We start from the raw sequence: 17676 nt of genomic DNA, 5'->3' as shown, positions 1-17676 counted from the left end.
TTGAAGCTGTTTTTCATTTCTTGTACACTTAGTTTTATCTGATGAAGTTTTCTGGTTGCTAAATTTGGCAATTACATTTGCTTACAGCTCATGCGGTAGTGTTTAAGTTTTGTGTAGCATGTAATTTAAATAAAAACAACTGTAAGCGTGTAACAACTGGTAACTTTTGACTCCTTTATAATAATAATGCAAACATTTATATTTATAGCACTTGAACTGCATAAAGGCCTTCAGAGCACTATACAGAAATTAGTGGCTTAAATGGTTAAAGCAAAAAGTGTACAATACCATATGCTAAAAAATCTAATATATTTGAACTAAATGTGCGGTTTTGTCTTGCTTCATGTGGAAGTGGTAAATCATTTGCAGTTTCCTGTGTTTCTGGAAGACTGCTGCAGGAATAACAATTTTTTTTTTCCTGTTTCAATGTAGATTTTTTTGTTATTAGTTACCTTGCCCTTGGAGGATGGACTAAATATTCTAGGATTGCTAATAAAATAGAAAGACTATTTTATATATGCATACTATAAAACCAAATCAAATGTATTAAGGTTTTTATAAAATTATGCTGGAAATCTGCAGATATATTTTTGGTCTGCTGTCTCCATTTAAAAATTGTGAGAGTTACAATTTCTGAATACTGCTAGTATGAAGGAATTTAAAATCAAAAGGAGAAATACACCAAAACAATTCTGGTTTTGTAGCATGCAGTAATTATTACAAAGCATGGACAAATGTCAGTGTCCAAAGAAATCATACGTTTTTGTTGTAGGTGTAGCTTGTCAATGCTTGTCCCCATCCTAATACTACACATGAATACTGCTTCTCCCCTTCTGAAGCAAACCACAAGGAAACTGCTTGTTTTAAACTGTAGGTGCAGTATAGAAGGGACATGGTTGCCCCAAGTGAGAAACAAAAGGCAGATGCCGTGCCTCATTATCTCCTCACTGCAGATGTGAAGGATGAGGAGTCCTGGGAAGCTGCCAGCTCTGCCCATCTATGCATTCTTTTGCCATGGGGGGAGTCTCCCCCTGGCACCAGCTGCAGCCACTAGTTTAGTGGAGTCTTGTGCCATGTCAAATGTGGGGTTGGATTCTGGGGCTTCCTGCCCTCCCAGGCAGATGATGTAAATGAGAGCAGCCCACAAAAACGTGATCAGGACTGAAGTCTGTATAGAACTTGGGTGCAACTCAGGACTCTTACGCATGAACTCTGCAGAACCTGTGGTGTTTTAGGCTCTTATGGGTGCTGGTTGTTCTTCCTGTGTGTTTGCCAGTGGTGATGTTGCTCCAGCTTAGAATGAGAAGGGAACATGTGCCTGAGACTCCAGTGCTCCAGAGAGCAGCCTGGCATATTAGCCTAAATCCAGATAGAGGTGGGTCTCCACTAGTGCTTTGGATTATGAACTTCATGGACTCTGCCATGAGCACATTTCTGTTTCTGCTGCTTTAGCTTCCTGAGCAGCCATTATCTCGTAAAGGGAGGGGCAGCAGATGGGATAGTGCTTACTGTAGCTGCTTCATGAATGAGAATCAGTCCTTGGGCAGACACAATTTGCTCCACTGTTTGAGCTGCACTTTTTTAAAGTATAAACACAAGATAAATGTTCATTTGTAAGACTGGGGAAGGCCATGTTGTGTGCAAACGTAGGTACCTCTCAAAGACGGCAAGATACTATGCTGATGTTAACCATTGTAAACCTCTTTTGAAGGAAGACTTGTACGGTCAGAGTTAAACTCATTATACATCAAGATATTCAAATGTGAATTATTTTCTGTTTTATGTATGCTTATGTTACTTTCTAGTGTAAAAGGTAGAATGAGAATATGTATAAGCATTATGTAGCTTGCACGTGAAGCATGTTGCTGAATGCTCATGTTTCCTTGAGAAATCAGCCAGCCAAGGTAAAGACTAGAGAGCTAGCAAAAAAGGAAGAAGACTTTGGGGTCCCTTTTCCTGCAGTAGCTTGTTTATATTTGCTGCTCAATCAAATCCTGAATTTCTTTTCCATTGAGACAGCATGAGGCCAATGAGATGAGGTTTAACAAGGCTGAGTCCTGCACTTGAGACACACAAACCCTGAGCAGCACTACAGGGTTGAGAAAGAGTGGCTGGAAAGCTGTGTGGCAGAGAAGGACTTGGGGCGCTGGTTCACAGCTGACTGAACATGAGCCAGCAGTGTGCCCAGGTGACCAAGAATGCCAATGGCATCTTGGCTTGTATCAGGAACAGCTTGGCCAGCAGGACCAGGGAGGTGATTGTGCCCCTGTACTCAGCACTGGTGAGGCTGCACCTCAAATACTGTTCTGTTTTGGGCCCCTCACGATGAGAAAGACATTGAGGTTCTGGAGCGTGTCCAGAGAAGAGCAATGAAAGGAAGGGCCTGGAGAACAAGTCTTATGAGGTGCGGCTGAGGGAACTGGAGTTGTTCAGCCTCAAGGAATGGAGACTGAGGGGAGACCTTATCACTGTCTATAAGGACTTGAAAGGAGGTTGTAGAAAGGTGGGAGTTAGTCGCTTCACTTAGGTGATAGAATGAGAGAGAATGGCCTTAAGCTGCGCCAGAGGAGGTTCAGATTGGGCGTTAGGAAATATTTCTTCACTGAAAGGGTTATTAGGCACTGGAACAGGCTGCCCAGAGAGGTGGTTGAGTCACCATCCCTGGAGGTGTTTAAAAGACAGGTAGATGAAGTGCTTGGGGATGTGATTTGGTAGTGGACAGGTATGTTTGGACTTGATGATCTTAAAGGTCTTTACCAGACTAATGATTCTGTGATTCTATGAGGCAAAGAGACAGTAAGCAAATGAAGGATAAGTTTTAAAAGAAGCTGAATTTTTTGCCTTCTAGAGCATGTTAAGAAGGAAACCAATACTGGGAGGGCCAGCCTGAGACTAAGCAGGTTTCAAGGATACTTTGTAATTCTGTTTTATTACTAGCCTCCCTTATGTATAGAATCTATAAGCCCTAACTTGTTCTGTTTGTCTAGTTACTCCCCGAGTCCCTCTGGCAGGAAGAAAGCACTGTTATCCCTTCTCTACAACAGGTGAATGAGGGTGGATTGAGGCGACTAGATTTTCTTGGGTTGTCCATGACAAAGGAGAAAAATGGTCCTAGGTATCCTGGGGCTGGTCTAACCTGTTGTTCACTTTGTTTTGCTTTGTTAAGAAATGACCTTAAACAAACTCCATGGTTGGTTATTGATACATTGAATATTGGTCTATCTTGACAGAGTTTCTCATTAAACCTTCCCTGTACCCAATTTGAGGTAATAATTAATCTGGTTTTATGTGTAAAGCTTTCCAAATTTGTAATAGCAACTTCTCGCATAACGAGTTTTCTGTATTTCAGAAAGACAAAACACTTTTTAGTTCTTCTACATGTGGTGATAAGCAACTGGCAGTGTTTAAAAAAAGTTGACTAATAATCAGAAACACGTGATTAATAGTTTGCTTTAGTTAGTGTAAAAAATATATGTTCTTTCAGAAAAGTAATTTCAGTCATGCTTTCCATTTTGTAATAATTTGTTTTTTTAAGAATCACTTTCATAGTATTATAACAGCTAAAACAAGTGGAGACAGGAATTATTTATATGTATGTCTCTTAAACTGGATGGTTAGGTTTTTAAATTATTAACTGCTATAGACTGTAACTTTTATTTTTATTGGTGCACATGTATAGGGTAATATGTTTATTTTTTCAAGGCAAATGCCTTTCTGAGTAAGGAAAATTTTTATTTGCAAGACATTTGTAAGGCAACTGTATTTAGTATAAATGGTAAAACTTGGAGCTGCAGGTTTTAGGAAATTGAACTTGCTTTTGGAAAAAAAACCACAAACTCAACCAACAAATCATTTTAATCATTATAAATTAGATTGCAGAATTGAACAGTTTTAATTCTAAATAATAGATGAGGATTTAGAACATTGCCTTCTAATGTGATTTAGGAACTTTATATCTTCTGCCATGGGTGGAGTCTTTGGAATATGGTATGTTTTGTGCGCCTCAAAAAAGGATGCTTTCAGTTTTACCACTGTTGTTAGTCACAACATGATTTTTGATCAGTTGCAAACTCAGTGAAGAAACAAACTAAATATCCAGAAGATTGCTTTTATCCAGATTATGCTTCTATCATAATCACCCTTTCCGAAATACAGATTCATAAATTTAAAACTGCAAGATTTTGTAACTTTCTATTTCATTAACTGCTAAGAAACCTTATTGAAAAAATATCTTTGGATAAAGTTGTTTATATGCTTTTGCCCTTCCATGTTTTTTCCTAGCTATTACCTTTTTTTTGCTATAAGTTTTATTACAATTGTATTTGTTTTGTTACTAATACAACTACTTATTATTTCTAATTTAAGGGACATACACACACTAATAAAAATTGTGATCAAAATAGGAAAACTAAATAAAATCTACTCAAGGTCAAGATTCATAAGAAAAAGGAACATCCTCTCTAAGATTGTAATAGCGCTGAAGAAAATAGCTTGTTTATTATTCTGAAAAACAGTATCCCAGAGTCTAACTTGTTAGCTGCTCGGTATGCCAGCCTCACTCCAATGGCAGATTTTTCTTGCATTTGAGAAGTTCTTCAGCATTTGCACATTCAAAAATTTAAAAAAAAAATAAATCTTGATCTCTGTTTCAAAAATGTCTGCTGCCTCCAGGCATTTACTGATGTCATAGTACACATCTGTTGTAGTAATTTAATTGCGTTTCTTTTTTCTGTTGTTTGGAGGTCAGCAGCCCTTGTTCTTAGTCCTTTTTATTCTGCTGTGTCCATTGCCTCATGACATGTTATGCTGCTAATCCTAAATCAATTTGTTGTGACTTTGCTACAACTTTCTGTGGGAAGGAACAAGGAGTGACTTGTACTCTAATACCTGTCTGATTGCCTTTGGGATTAAAACTGTATGTACTGTATAACACAGGAACAAGTGTTTTCCTCTTAGGTCTTTTTATGCTTCATATTTGCTTTTTGGTTCTGTCTGTCTCCACGTCTTTGGTGTGTTCTGTTGGGTTGCTGTTAAATTATGACCTCTGCTACCTATAGTAATATTTTATATGCAAAGTTATATCATGTGAGAACAAGACTTAAGCTGGAAGAATGGCCTCTTTTCCCAGAAGGTTTTATGTAAGATTCTAGGAAGTTTTGCTGGAACTGGTCACAAGAGGATGGGAGTTGCAAACTTCCTGTCCTACCTATCTGATTGCTAACCATGCTTTTCTCAGTAGAAACACTGCCAGCTATGAACTTGGGATAATTATTACAGTATATAGTAGATCCAATGGTATTCTAGAATAAATTTCAGTCATGCCTGATGGTACTCTTTAAAATAACAAAGGCGTCAGGGGAGAGATACAGAGGTTCTGAAGATACTGAAAAGGTTAAGGAATTTAAATGTATATTTTTTTTATATGAGTGTAAAGCTTGCTCTTGTGTGTCTTTGGTTCATTTTCCTTAAAGTACACAACATTCATATAAGATGTAGTATGCTGGTATTACCAGGTTTTAATAATTGTTTCTTTAGCAAGACAAGGTATGTTCTTCTCCATGAATCTCAGCCACTCGGAAGAATGTAAAGGATGTGATGGATGCCCAAATAGTGAAACAGTATAACAAATCTAAAACCACATTAAGCTGGCAATAGGGAGTAAGTGACTTTGTTTATAGCAAACCTGACTTCCCTGGCCACCTCCCTGGGCTCGAAGGAAATCATACTTCAGCTTAAACACTATTCTGTGTATTCAGGGATTTTGTATAACTTTTTTTTTTTTTTAATTATTCTTTCGGGTAAGTTGGTTAGAAGAGTTGCTGCTGCAGTCTTTGAACTCATTATATGGGAGGATGCAGATTCATGTCAGAGCCAGTGGGTTTCATGTGCCGTTGCAACTCTGCTGTGGGAGAAACAAGTCAGACCTTTCTTTTGGGTTGCTTGTGTACAACAGTTATAGGAACTTGGTCATAAGTACATTAGCTTCACCTACTCGGTAGGTTCAACTGCAGCCAGCTCCGTGCAGTCTCCCTTACTGAGCTTCTGCTTGTGTGGTTTTCCTACCATGTAAATGCAGATCCAGTTCAGAGTTTTTCCAATGCTAGAATTCTTTGGCAAATAGAAGGCAAGGGGTGGGCTCAATCACTCCTGTGCAAAATGATTTTTCCGGTGTTCAGGGTGCAAACTAGTATCCAAACAAGGAGCACAAGAGAAATAGTTCTTTGCTTGTAATTTGTCCTTGAACTTCTAATGAGCAAATGATAGGCAGCTTATTTGTTGTGAAAAATCTGTACACTTAAATTAAGGATCTGTGTGTATGTGTGTGTGTATACATGCTCTCTGATTTTATTTTGACAGGAGTCTTTTGATCCTACCATGCAGTTGCATCTTGTTCATCAGGCTCCACGTACCATTCCTCCTTACCTCTCAAAAAATGGATCAAGCCTTGGGGATTTGCTAATAGGCTTCTTCAAATATTATGCCACAGAATTTGAGTAAGTAGTAAGTTGACATTAGTGTTTTAGAATATGCAAAACTTTGATTCCTTCTATGCAATATGTCAGCACTTCATAATCTGGAGAAAGAATAGCAGTAATGCAGGAGTGGTAACTAACAGAGAGGAGTAGCTTAAAAGACTAAGTGACAGTAGGAATTCTGAAAAAGAGTTTCTGACATCTTTTACTTAGCCAAATAGCCTGTCCTGTAAGATAGCTACCAGAAGTTAGAGAACTTTGCCCTGTAAAAATAGCTTGGTTTTGTTAAATTACACTGTTCTAAAACTGCCTATCCATGTGTGAGAAAAATGTATTATTCTTAGTTGTAGTTCAAGGTATGGATTGTGATAGGAATTATTTGGACCTGAATAGCTGTGCCTTTCTTCTGTCATGCCAAGTCAATGGAAGCAACTGACCAGCTGACTCCTTACTTTGACTATAGTATTCATCAATACAGGCCACACCTAGTAAAGAATTCTCCCATATATAGCTGTCCCACTAACCTTGTTGTTTTGCTAGAATCTGAGTGTAATTTTGATGTCTGGAGTTTCTTGTAGAAGAGAAGGAGAAGCTGAAGTTAAGAGGACATCTGAGAAAGCTATAGATTGCACACATTTTGCCAAATTCTCACTCAATAATTTCTTAGAAAAAGTGCTTGTCCGTATAAAATACCAAACAGTTGTATTTCAATAAGCTTAGAGATCGGAAGAACTTGTTTCTGAGGCAGTTGGTTCATAAATATTTCTGTTCTGTATATGTGCATCACTTCCAGCTTCAAGGAAATGGATGGAGAGCAAAATGGATACTCATTAGAATTTTTGAAGTGTTTGTATTTTACTTCAGTGTAAGAAATGAACGATCATTAAATTCTTACAAGAAAACATCACTGGGGTGTGCACCACGTGTGGAATATGTTAGCTACATCCATGTGACCTGTGGCAGTTAATGAACTAATTGAACTTTTTGCATGCTTAAGCCTGACTCTGAGTGATTTTCACATGAACGATTTTCCTTCAGTGATCCCTGCAGATAAGGGAACAGTCTTTTGTCATACTACTCCTGAGTGCCTGTCTTTTCAGATAGCAAGGTGCTGTTTGCTAAACAGGTAAAGTAGAAGATACTGCTGGAGGATGTAGTTATTGATGTCAAGGGAAGAAAAGATTTAAACAAACAAACAAACACAGAATATCTATCTTATTTTTCCACTGTTAAGTACTTGTTAAATATTTAAACTGTTGACTGGTGATACTGACAGCCATAAATCCTTTTGAAAGGAGCAGGGAGTGTGTCTTGATGATACTAAAATTCCATATAGTTTTGTAAAAAGTAGTGATCGGCTGTTGAAGAGAAACACAATTTAATACCCATGCTGGGGACAAGGTGGGCAGAACATAGTGTTTAAACATTTTTGTGTGTGTGATAGCCAGCTGATGAGAACAAGTATGTCATGCTATCCACAGCATCTGTTACCTTTGCTTTGAGATTGCTGGTGGAAACAATGTTATGGGTGGAAATGAGGATAGGACTTAAATACACACAACACAAGGCTCTGTTAAGTCTCCCATTCTGGGAAGAAATAGTATTTTGTTCTTGAATGTGTTGGATATTTTCATTGCTGTGATCAGTATTTTTTTTTCTGAGTTGTTTTCCCTGTAAAACATGCGTGAGTGTATTTATGCAGAGAAATTTTGAGATTGTTTCAGATATAGTGACTCTTAAGTTAGGTCACATTTAAATTACCTGTACTATGCCAGTGACCTTTCACTATTGAACTGTAATGTGTTTGATGAGAAGATTACTGAAGAGAATACTGCTACAGTTTTCATAAAAGTGACTTTTTTAGATTCCTATCTGTGGAGTAGGACACAATACTACCAGGATTGATACACAGGATCTGTTTTGCTGAAAGAACAGCATGCAGTCAAGAATGATCAGATCATGTGTGAAGATAATTTTGGACAGAGTAAGTCGTTGATGCCACCTGCGTGGAATCCTTAACTGATCAACTATTTTGCATGACATGGTCAGGAAGATGAAGGGAAGATGGAAATACATTGTTTTAAACTTCACCCTCAATCTAGCAAAGGCCAGTAGGTATTCCAGTTAAAATCTGCGTTTTATTTTACTGGATGTAGTAAATAATATTTATGGGCAGGATGGGCCCAAAGAGTAGGGCACAAAGGAAGAAACAGTAGCAAACACATGGGAAGAAACAGGAACCTTGAGTAAGTTTATCTCCGTTTGCTGTGGGATTTTGCCTTATGCTTTTAATCTGCTTCGTTTATTTAGACTATCAGCTCTTTCAGAAAACTGCTGATTACCATGTATATATACAGTACGTCTTCCACAGACCTACTCTGGGATTTTCGGTGTATCCATAAGCAGTAATTTATAACCTGCTTTCATAACTTAGCAGAAATGTGATTTGAAAATCCCAGTATATATTGAATGTACATACTGCATATGGCAAAGCTTGATTTGCTGATATGGCTGTATAATTAAGTTGCCGTAAGAGTTCAAGTCTGCATAATTTTACTAGATATCTAAAATTATGCTTATAACTCCATTTTATCTTTAAGTTTTTTAATCTATCAAAGGTCTGTTGAGATGCAGTGAGTGTGACCAAGTAAGAAATGTATGGAGGTGTTCTTAAAAGAAAGTATTTTGGAGACTGGTCCCTATTTAGCAGACACTCTAGAGACAAAGTGTCTGATTTCATTTCTGCAGTTGTGAGTGAAGGCAACAGGTTTTCACTTGGCTGCCTCTTTACATAGTGAAACCTTGAAGCAAGGCCTTACAACCCTGAAGTTACTGCTAGGGAACTTAAATGACTGTTCTTTGCGATTGTACTTCTCCTAAATGTATTGTTTCAAGTTAAATAGCAGTTGTTTAAAATCATTCACTGATTAAGTTTTATTTGGTGGACATGATAAAATATTGGTTATATTATCATGACAAAAAAAGAAAAAATGCAGTTGCTCACAGATTTATTCAGGGTAGAATTGATTAGGTAATAAAGGGATAGTTTTTAATAGTATATTGAATTAATTGTTTGCAACTTCTACCGATCTTAGTGTCTATGCACATGGCTTTGACTTTTAAGAATGCTCTGGAGAAGATAAGCTTTTTAATCTATTTGTAGTGTGTTCATACACACACCTGGAAACGCTTATCTTTTTCTTTCAAATTTTTGCTGCCTTCAGGAGGAACACATACCTAATGTGGGCAGTGACACCATAAAAAAAGATAATTAAAATAGCTGTATAACTGGTTATTGTTAGCTTATGGATTGGACATGTGTATGCGGTGAATATTTGCTTTGTGTTGGTAATAATGAAGGGTTTTGTCTGCAAGATGGTTGTTAAAATTGATACACAAATCATTTGCTACTGGTAATTCAGTTCTAATTCAGTTTGATTTTGGTACCAAGGCAGGGTTAGTGAAGGTTTAATGAGACTCTTACATAAAGTAAGTCTTTTTCAAGTTTAAATAGAAAGCTGCTTAAATAGCTAGAAATGTGACCTTTTTGTTGCTTTCTTGCTAAAGCAATGTTTTAAAAATGCATTTATTTTCCACTGAGGGATCAAGTGAAGTATAACCTAGAGAAAAAGAAGTGGAGAGAAGAACTACGTGTTTGAAATGAAACAATGTTGACTGGTTTAAAGAAACACCTGTAAAATTCTTTGTTGTGTGACTCTTCTCTGCCACTGGCCTGGATTTCTGATTTTTAAATAAGGCTTGAGAAAAAGCAGAAGAGTTGGACTGTCAGGTTCTTCTGCTTGTGGCCATTGTTCTGGAGCTGCAATCTTGCAATCTAAGCTTCTTTGATTTAGTCATATGCTTTTTCTCTGCCTTTTTTGTGTCTGTTCGATTTTTTTAACTATTCATCTGAATTCTTAAGCTTGTGTTGATGGTAGTTTATTAAAAGGCTTGATAGGAAAGTATTTGGTGCTTCATAGTATCTCTAATGCTTGCTAAAGTGGTCTAGGAATTAAGGAGAGGGAGGGTGGTGGGTTAGAATGAAAGCTTTAGTTTGCGTGAATGCATGAAGAGAAATCTAAATATACTCAGCAGTGGGAGAATAAGTAATCAGAGGTATCCTAAACTGTGCTTCATATGCTGTGTCCTGCAACTTTTTGAAGTAGGCCGTAGTCTATGAAGTGCAGTTACTCAAACACCTCACTTTCATAAGTGGCTTTAATCATAAGTTGTATCCAAGATAATTTGTAGAGTTACAGGCACAGATTTTTAGCTGGTGTAAACTGTCTTATCGCCGTTGACTTAATGGAGTTACGGCAGCAGACCTGTGGCCTGGGGAGCACAGAGTTCTTCCAAACTTAGCTGATGAATTATAGACTATATTTTGATTTACAGTTGGTATTGACAGATTTACTGCAGGTGGTTGCACCCAGACAAGCTCCTCTTTCTTCGCATTATGTCAAAAGATTAATTCAGTCAGGAGATCACATTAGGTGTGCATACCACCAGTACAGCTAGCAGCATGGTACCCAGCTGTTTCTAAGCTCCATTTAACCAGGGGATGTGATGATGAATTGTTGGTGATATGGTAGTTTCCTGGTTTAGTTAAGAGCAGCTGGAAGTTGGCTGGGTTGATAAGCACATAAAACTGCAAGTGTTTGCTTTCACTTCCATTATGTTTGGCATATCATTGTGCCAAGTGTCATAAAGATCATAAAGATGCTTGGCACATCATAATGATTTCCCTGTAAACTGCCTGCTGTTCCTGTTTCAGTGTGATCGTTTCCTGTGGTTTTGTTGTTGTTAATTCTGTGTAGAAAGTGGTTTAAATATCTTCAAATGCATATTTGAGTTGTTGCTCTGATGTTACACTTATAGGAGATCTGAAATTCAGCATATAGAAAGTGTTATTGCTTTCTCATTATAGGTTCTTTGCACCAGTAGTGCTGGCCTCTAAGCAAGATGCTTTCATATATCTTCATTCTGTTTAGTATTTTTTAAATGAAATGTAGTATATAACTTCACCTGCACTTAAACTCCTTGCATTCCTTTTCTCCCCACAAAAAATCTGAAAGATAGATTTGAGGCTATAATTCCTCTGAAACTTAGAAATAAATTATAGAATCATAGAATGGTTTGGAAGGGATCTTAAAGATCATCTAGTTCCAACCTCTCTGCCACAGGCAGAGACACCTTCCACTTGATTAGGTTTCTCTAAGCCTCATCCAGCCTGGCCTTGAACACCTCCAGGGATGGGGCATTGACGACTTCTCTGGGAACCGTGTTCCAGTGCCTTCCCACCCTCGTGGTAAAAAATTTCTTCCTAATATCTAATCAAAATCTCCCCTCTTTCAGCTTAAAACCATTTCCCCTTGTCCTATCACTGCACTCCCTGATTAAGGGTCCCTCCCCATCTTTCCTGTAGGGCCCCTTTATGTACTGAAAGGTCTCAAAGCCTTCTCTTCTCTATGCTAAACAAGCCCAGCTCTCTCAGCTGGTCCTCATAGAGGAAGTGCTTCAGTCCCTGATCTTTGTGGCTCTTCTCTGGACTCACTCCAACAGGTCCATGTGTTTGTGTTGATGGCCCCAAAATTTAGTGCAGTACTCCAGGTGAGGCCTCACAAGAGCAGAGTAGAGGGGCAGAATCACCTGCCTCGACCTGCTGGTCATATGTAGGGGTCCATATTCAAGTTGACGTTTTTTGAAATAATTCTGTTGCTACAGAATGATGGTCTGATGTTACTCACTGATACCTGCGATGTTCCATTTTGCAGATGTTTTCATAAATAAACTTCTGTTTGTGAAAATTTTTTCTTGTTTCCTACCCATCATTCCTTACTTTTATATAATTAAGATTAGACTGTTAATCTAAATTACTCATTATAAAGTGAAGTGTTATTCAAGCTTATAATATAGCAATTTGACAATTTTTAATGTAAACTGATACTGTTAATTTAGAGTTAAAAGTTCTGCACATTGTTTTCCTTTTCCCCAGTTGGAGCCATCAAATGATTTCAGTTCGTGAGGCCAAAGCTATTCCAAGACCTGATGGCACTGAATGGAGGAACAAATTTATTTGTGTAGAAGGTAAAATGTAAAGCTGCATTGTCATTTTTATCTATTAAGGCACTAAAGACATAAATCTGTCAATTAGACTTTGCCTTCGTTTTGTTGTAATAATGCACAGGTGTAATATATTTACGTAGAAAGTTAAGTTTAACCAATGTAAATGGTTCTGGAAACCATCCTGCCAAAAACATTTGAGAAGGAAGCTTTAAGTTCTGTAGTGTTTAAAAATAGTTCTCCTGACCTTTTCTTCAAGAGCAGTCATTGCCCTGTTACTTTTGGAACAGTGACGGGGAACAGCCTTTATGGCAGTAGCATGTGTTTTCCTGCTCTGCAGAAATATTCATCAGTTTTGTCAAGACTGGGCTTCTGAAACACACAGCAGGCACATATTCAGATCGCTCTCTTAAGTGCTCTTGTTGTAGAAGTGCTCTGGCATCCCAAATCCTATCCGTGACTAGGTTATGTATATGCCAGTCCCCTAGTGGCTGCTGTCTTTGTGAATGTACAGTTTCTGCAGATTCAGTATGATGCCCTCCAGAACCGGTCGTTAAACCCAGGTTAGCTTTTGGAGTTACAGGTCTCAGCCTTCTTGGTGCAGGCTGAACTGGGCAGTAGCACTATACAGGGAACCTGCTTCATATGCTCTTTAAGTGCTTTTCAACAGCATTGGGGAATCCACATGGAGAAGACCAACGGTTAGCGTGCAGGAGATGAAGCTTGGATGAGGGAAAGAAGATAATAGACCAAGAGGACTGAGATGTTGGGAGAATGAAAAGAGAAACAGGGAGGGGACTGAGTGGTCCTGCGTAGCTGGAGACTGTCAACACAAAGAGATAAGAAAGAGGAGTGAGAGTGCAGCAGGTGAAAGGGAATTGTTTAGGCAAGGGAGCATGGATAAGGAACCAAGGTGGAATGGGAGCCTAATTAGGTTTAGGACACAGGATTGAAGAGGGAAGGTTTGAAATGGGAGAGCTGGCCTCAGCCCCAGCTGTGAATGAATGGAGGCTATTAGGATATCAAGGACTGAAGTTTTAGGATAAAAGAGGAATAGAACTTGGGCAGGCGACAAATGGTATGGAAAGAGTTGTTAGAGAGTGAGGAAATCTTGCTGAGGGAGGAGGGGAGTAAGACAGAAGCCCTGTGGCTGAACAGGATTTCTCAAGATTGCCAGTCACGGGACTGCAGCCATGTGTGTGTGCATGTGATTTCCTGCATTTATCATAGAATCACTAGGTTGGAAAAGAACTGTTAGATCTTTGAGTCCAACCATTTCTGCTGTTGTATGCAGAGAATGATTACCTACTGTTGAAGGTAGTAATTCTGTGGCCCAGAGCTCACCAACTTGGCCATAATGTGGATGGCGGCGTGAAACCACTTTATGGGATTTCTGTTACTTGATTTCTGGGGGGGGGAAATCGACCACCAGTCATAGGGAGGGGAAGATACACTGAAAGGCTAATACAGGCTTATGTCTGCAGTGTCAGACTTGAGAAATGCGAGAACTGGAGTATCTGCACAGCTGATGTGATTTGGGATAGTGCAGTGCCAGACATTGCCAAGGCTCTGGTCTGAATGTGGGAGATGGGAATGCAGGGCAGCTGTGCCTGCTGCTGTCACATGATTCTGATCCCACTGTGTTGGGGAGAGGGGGAGGGGGCGCTGTTTCAAGCTCTCGGGATTTTTTTGACATTGCAAAGTAGTTGAATAATTAGGTTTTCTTTCTGTGAGGTTGGAAACCAGAATATCAGCATAAAAAAAGTGTTATTTTAGAATTTGTATTAAATGGGCTTGATTATATACGACTTTTCCTTAAGATTGCATCTTGCATTATCACTATTAAAACAAAGCAAAATTCTCTTAGGTGACACATCTGATTCCTTCCTGTTACAATGAGCTCCAAAACTTTTTAAACAGTGACTATTAGCCTAACATACCCAGTTTTTACTTCTAAATGGGAAGGGGAAAATTATATTTCCTGTTTTAACTCCAAGTAGTCTTCATGTTTATAACACCTGTTCAGGTGAACTATTCTAACAAAGTACATAGATAAACTTCTGTGTACTTTGACAAGAAGCTTTTAAAAGCTAGCCAGGTGTGTCAACATATTCTGGTTTCCAAGTCTGTCAGATTTTCCAGTTAACAGACTAGATTTTCATTAATTTGTATTATTGCATATACTTTGCAATATTTTAAATATATTTGTTAATGGATCACACAAGTTACTTTACACTGTGCCTGGAAGTTGCCATAGTTCTATTTAGCCCTATATTTAGGCTTGCTCAAATTAGAAATTGTGCTTTGTTTTATTTGCCTTAAGACTGATTCTTTCTTATTTCTGCTGTTAGAGAAACGGATGAGTGGATATGCTCTTTTCAGGCACATTAAAATCTGGCAGGCTATTTAACATTACGGGTATACAGAGAGCACTGCTTTTAGCTAATGTTTGTGAATCTTTGTGAGCATTCCTTGTCAGAAGCTCTAAATTGCTAGCGACTATTCTGGTTTCAGATAAAATCTTGTCTATATCCAATAATATCATACGCTGTGCGGTTGAAAAAGACACAGTTTCAAAAAGCTAGAAACATGACAGTTTTGTGAGACAATTAAATTGGTAGTCATTTAGGGAAACTGGATCAGAAGCCACCTAGGCTGCACCTGATTCATGCCTTTACTTTTAAATCTTTCATGTTAGGAATATTTCTACAGATAATTCCTTGAGGTTTGTTTTAAATCTTTAAATCTTTCATCTTAGGAATATTTCTACAGGTAATTCCTTGAGGTTTGTTTTGCAGCAGTTCTGAAGTTTTATAATTTCTTGTATTTTCATTTGGAAAGATGATCCCCTTTAGCATTTCCCTCAAGCATCAGTGTTGAAGTTGTATTACTCTTTCTTTTAATATTCTCATCTCTGTGTGTGAAGAAAATAACTTATGATGGACTATCACTGTCTTGATGGTTAGAAAATGTAGTGGTGTAAATAGAAGCTGATTGCAAAATAATTCTTGCTTTGCTCCAGGGAATGAGTTTGTCTTTTGACAGTCAATAAATATGCGGGAGGAATAAAGGGAAGATGGGAGTCAGGTTTTGGAGTAGAGTACTTTTGTTCCCTACTGACAGTTTCAGAAGATTGTACAGCTTTGCTCTTGTTGCTTTAAGAAATTTATATATCTTGATTCAACATAAAGTACATAAAGGTCCTAGCATTAAAGAAACTGTTAGCATGTTTAAGTCACACAAAAGAAGTGCTGCACTGCTTCACATGCTAAGGGACATGGAATTGTTAGTGGCAGTAGGTCACTATGTCAAGATATGTGACTGACTTTAGAGAACTATGTACCTTTTTTATTTCAAAGCCGTTTTATTCCATTCTAAATGAATGATGTATTCTAAAGTAGAATAAATCTTCCTGTGAATGTCCACCGAAACTTTATAGGTAGTTTGAAGAGAAACCTCTTAAAAACCTGCTAAATACAATATTTATTGCATGAAACAATTTCTTTGTGAATATAAATAGCTTGCAGAAATAAAATCCAAGTGCCATGGAGCATGTTCCAAATTTGAAGTCCCTGTCTGCAAAATGATGGCATAAGCCGATCTGATGCCTGTTTAACACTTTATTTTACTGTAAGTCCCTATCTGAATGAAAGCAATTCATAACCAACTAAAGGAAGTACCTGATCTAGCAAATACTTCCAGAGTTTTGTGGACCTGAAAGTGTGAAATACAGTATTTTGCTTAAGCAGTTCTCCAGTAAGACAAAAAAAGACTAAAATCTATCTTTTAGCGCATTGTAATGCAATCTCTGCATAATAATTTTATTGGTATCTACTACTTTAATGTTGGCAACCCTATCAAATAGCAAGGAGTACTTTTTAATCCTTCAGTTAAGGGGTGAGTGTGAGGGAATAGTTCCAAATATTAATTGTGTTAGAAAAAAAAAAAGGAAGGAGGAAAACATCACATAAGTATGTAGTGTGTTAGAAGGTAGAAGCCCCAACTTCTTAACTTATTATTCGATAATGTAGAATAGGCATGAACTGAGAAAATATGTTTTTAAAGCAGGTGATACATCCTATCTAAAAAGTTATATTAAATATTTTAGTGTACTCCTTGTATTTCACTGAGAAGCTGTTGAATGAGACGAATGGACAGTGAAAAGTTCGAGGCACACATGTAGTGCATTTCAAAACATTTCAATATGCAAAATCATAATCTGGTATGTCATCACAGACTTAAACAGTAACAAATAATTACCAATGTGTAAATTCAGTGCAATCATGGTGTGCTTCAATGGATTTAATAATCAGACTTTATGTATTACATACCATTAGACCATCCAGGTTTTAGGGCACTTTTTTGGATGAATGTTATGCAGAAATAAAGATTGAGAAGGAAAGTAGAATCAGCCACTGAAAACACTCTTGGGAAGCAATGATACGTTGACTCTTCTGGGTTTTGTCCGATTATTTGCTCAGCGAAGACAGCCTAGCTCTAGGTTTGTTTAATATTTTTAATGTTTGTGTTTGGTCTTGCAGAGCCCTTTGATAGGACAAACACTGCTAGAGCTGTACATGAAAAGCAGAAGTTTGATATTATCAAAAGTGAATTTCTGAAGGTAAAAAGTACATCTCATTTGATTTTTCCAGTCACTTTGATTTTCACGGAATTTAGACAAATGCTAGTCGTTGAATCTGCCTGTTTGATGTTTGTGTTATGAATTTTTTTGTTTTGTACTAAATAAGTAATCAAAGTGTGTTTTTAAGAAGTTTTGTGGAAAAATAATTTCTACTGTATACCACAAAGCAGCAGGCTTAAGATGAAATGGGTGTGTAAAATAGTAAACCCTTTGTCTTAGATTGTCTTGTGTTTATGAAATTCTAATGGTAGTTAATATATTTAGAATTACAACTTCATCTTCATTCATTATTTCTTCCTATGTGAATTTGAGTGTTAGAAAACAATGTTTTATACTTCTTACTATCTCTTTTTTATAAATATCACCACCAATGTTTTTTTGCTGGTTTTTGACAACTGAATTGAATTGCTGCTTTTCTTTAGAGAGACCAGAGTCATAATTTTAGAACGTGAGTAGTACAAACTGGAGCCTTCACTGTTCAAGTCAGTGGAGGAGGCA

At 37.7% G+C, this 17676-nt stretch overlaps 1 protein-coding gene across 4 annotated transcripts in view; it reads left to right on the top strand.

Moving 5' to 3' along the window:
• TENT2 (terminal nucleotidyltransferase 2) overlaps nucleotides 1-17676 on the top strand; it is a 48827-nt gene that overhangs the window by 24795 nt on the left and 6356 nt on the right. For 3 of the 4 annotated variants that reach the window (XM_054053886.1, XM_054053887.1, XM_054053888.1), the window contains 3 exons: nucleotides 6358-6494; nucleotides 12469-12560; nucleotides 17078-17157. In XM_054053886.1, the coding sequence (XP_053909861.1) occupies nucleotides 6358-6494; nucleotides 12469-12560; nucleotides 17078-17157 (309 nt within the window). The remainder of the gene's footprint in view (nucleotides 1-6357; nucleotides 6495-12468; nucleotides 12561-17077; nucleotides 17158-17676) is intronic. The other variant, XR_008447710.1, reaches the window with a different exon arrangement.

This window comes from Cuculus canorus, chromosome Z (genome assembly GCF_017976375.1).
Source record: "Cuculus canorus isolate bCucCan1 chromosome Z, bCucCan1.pri, whole genome shotgun sequence".
Classification (NCBI taxonomy): domain Eukaryota; kingdom Metazoa; phylum Chordata; class Aves; order Cuculiformes; family Cuculidae; genus Cuculus; species Cuculus canorus.
This window is presented reverse-complemented; position numbering and strand designations above follow the sequence as displayed.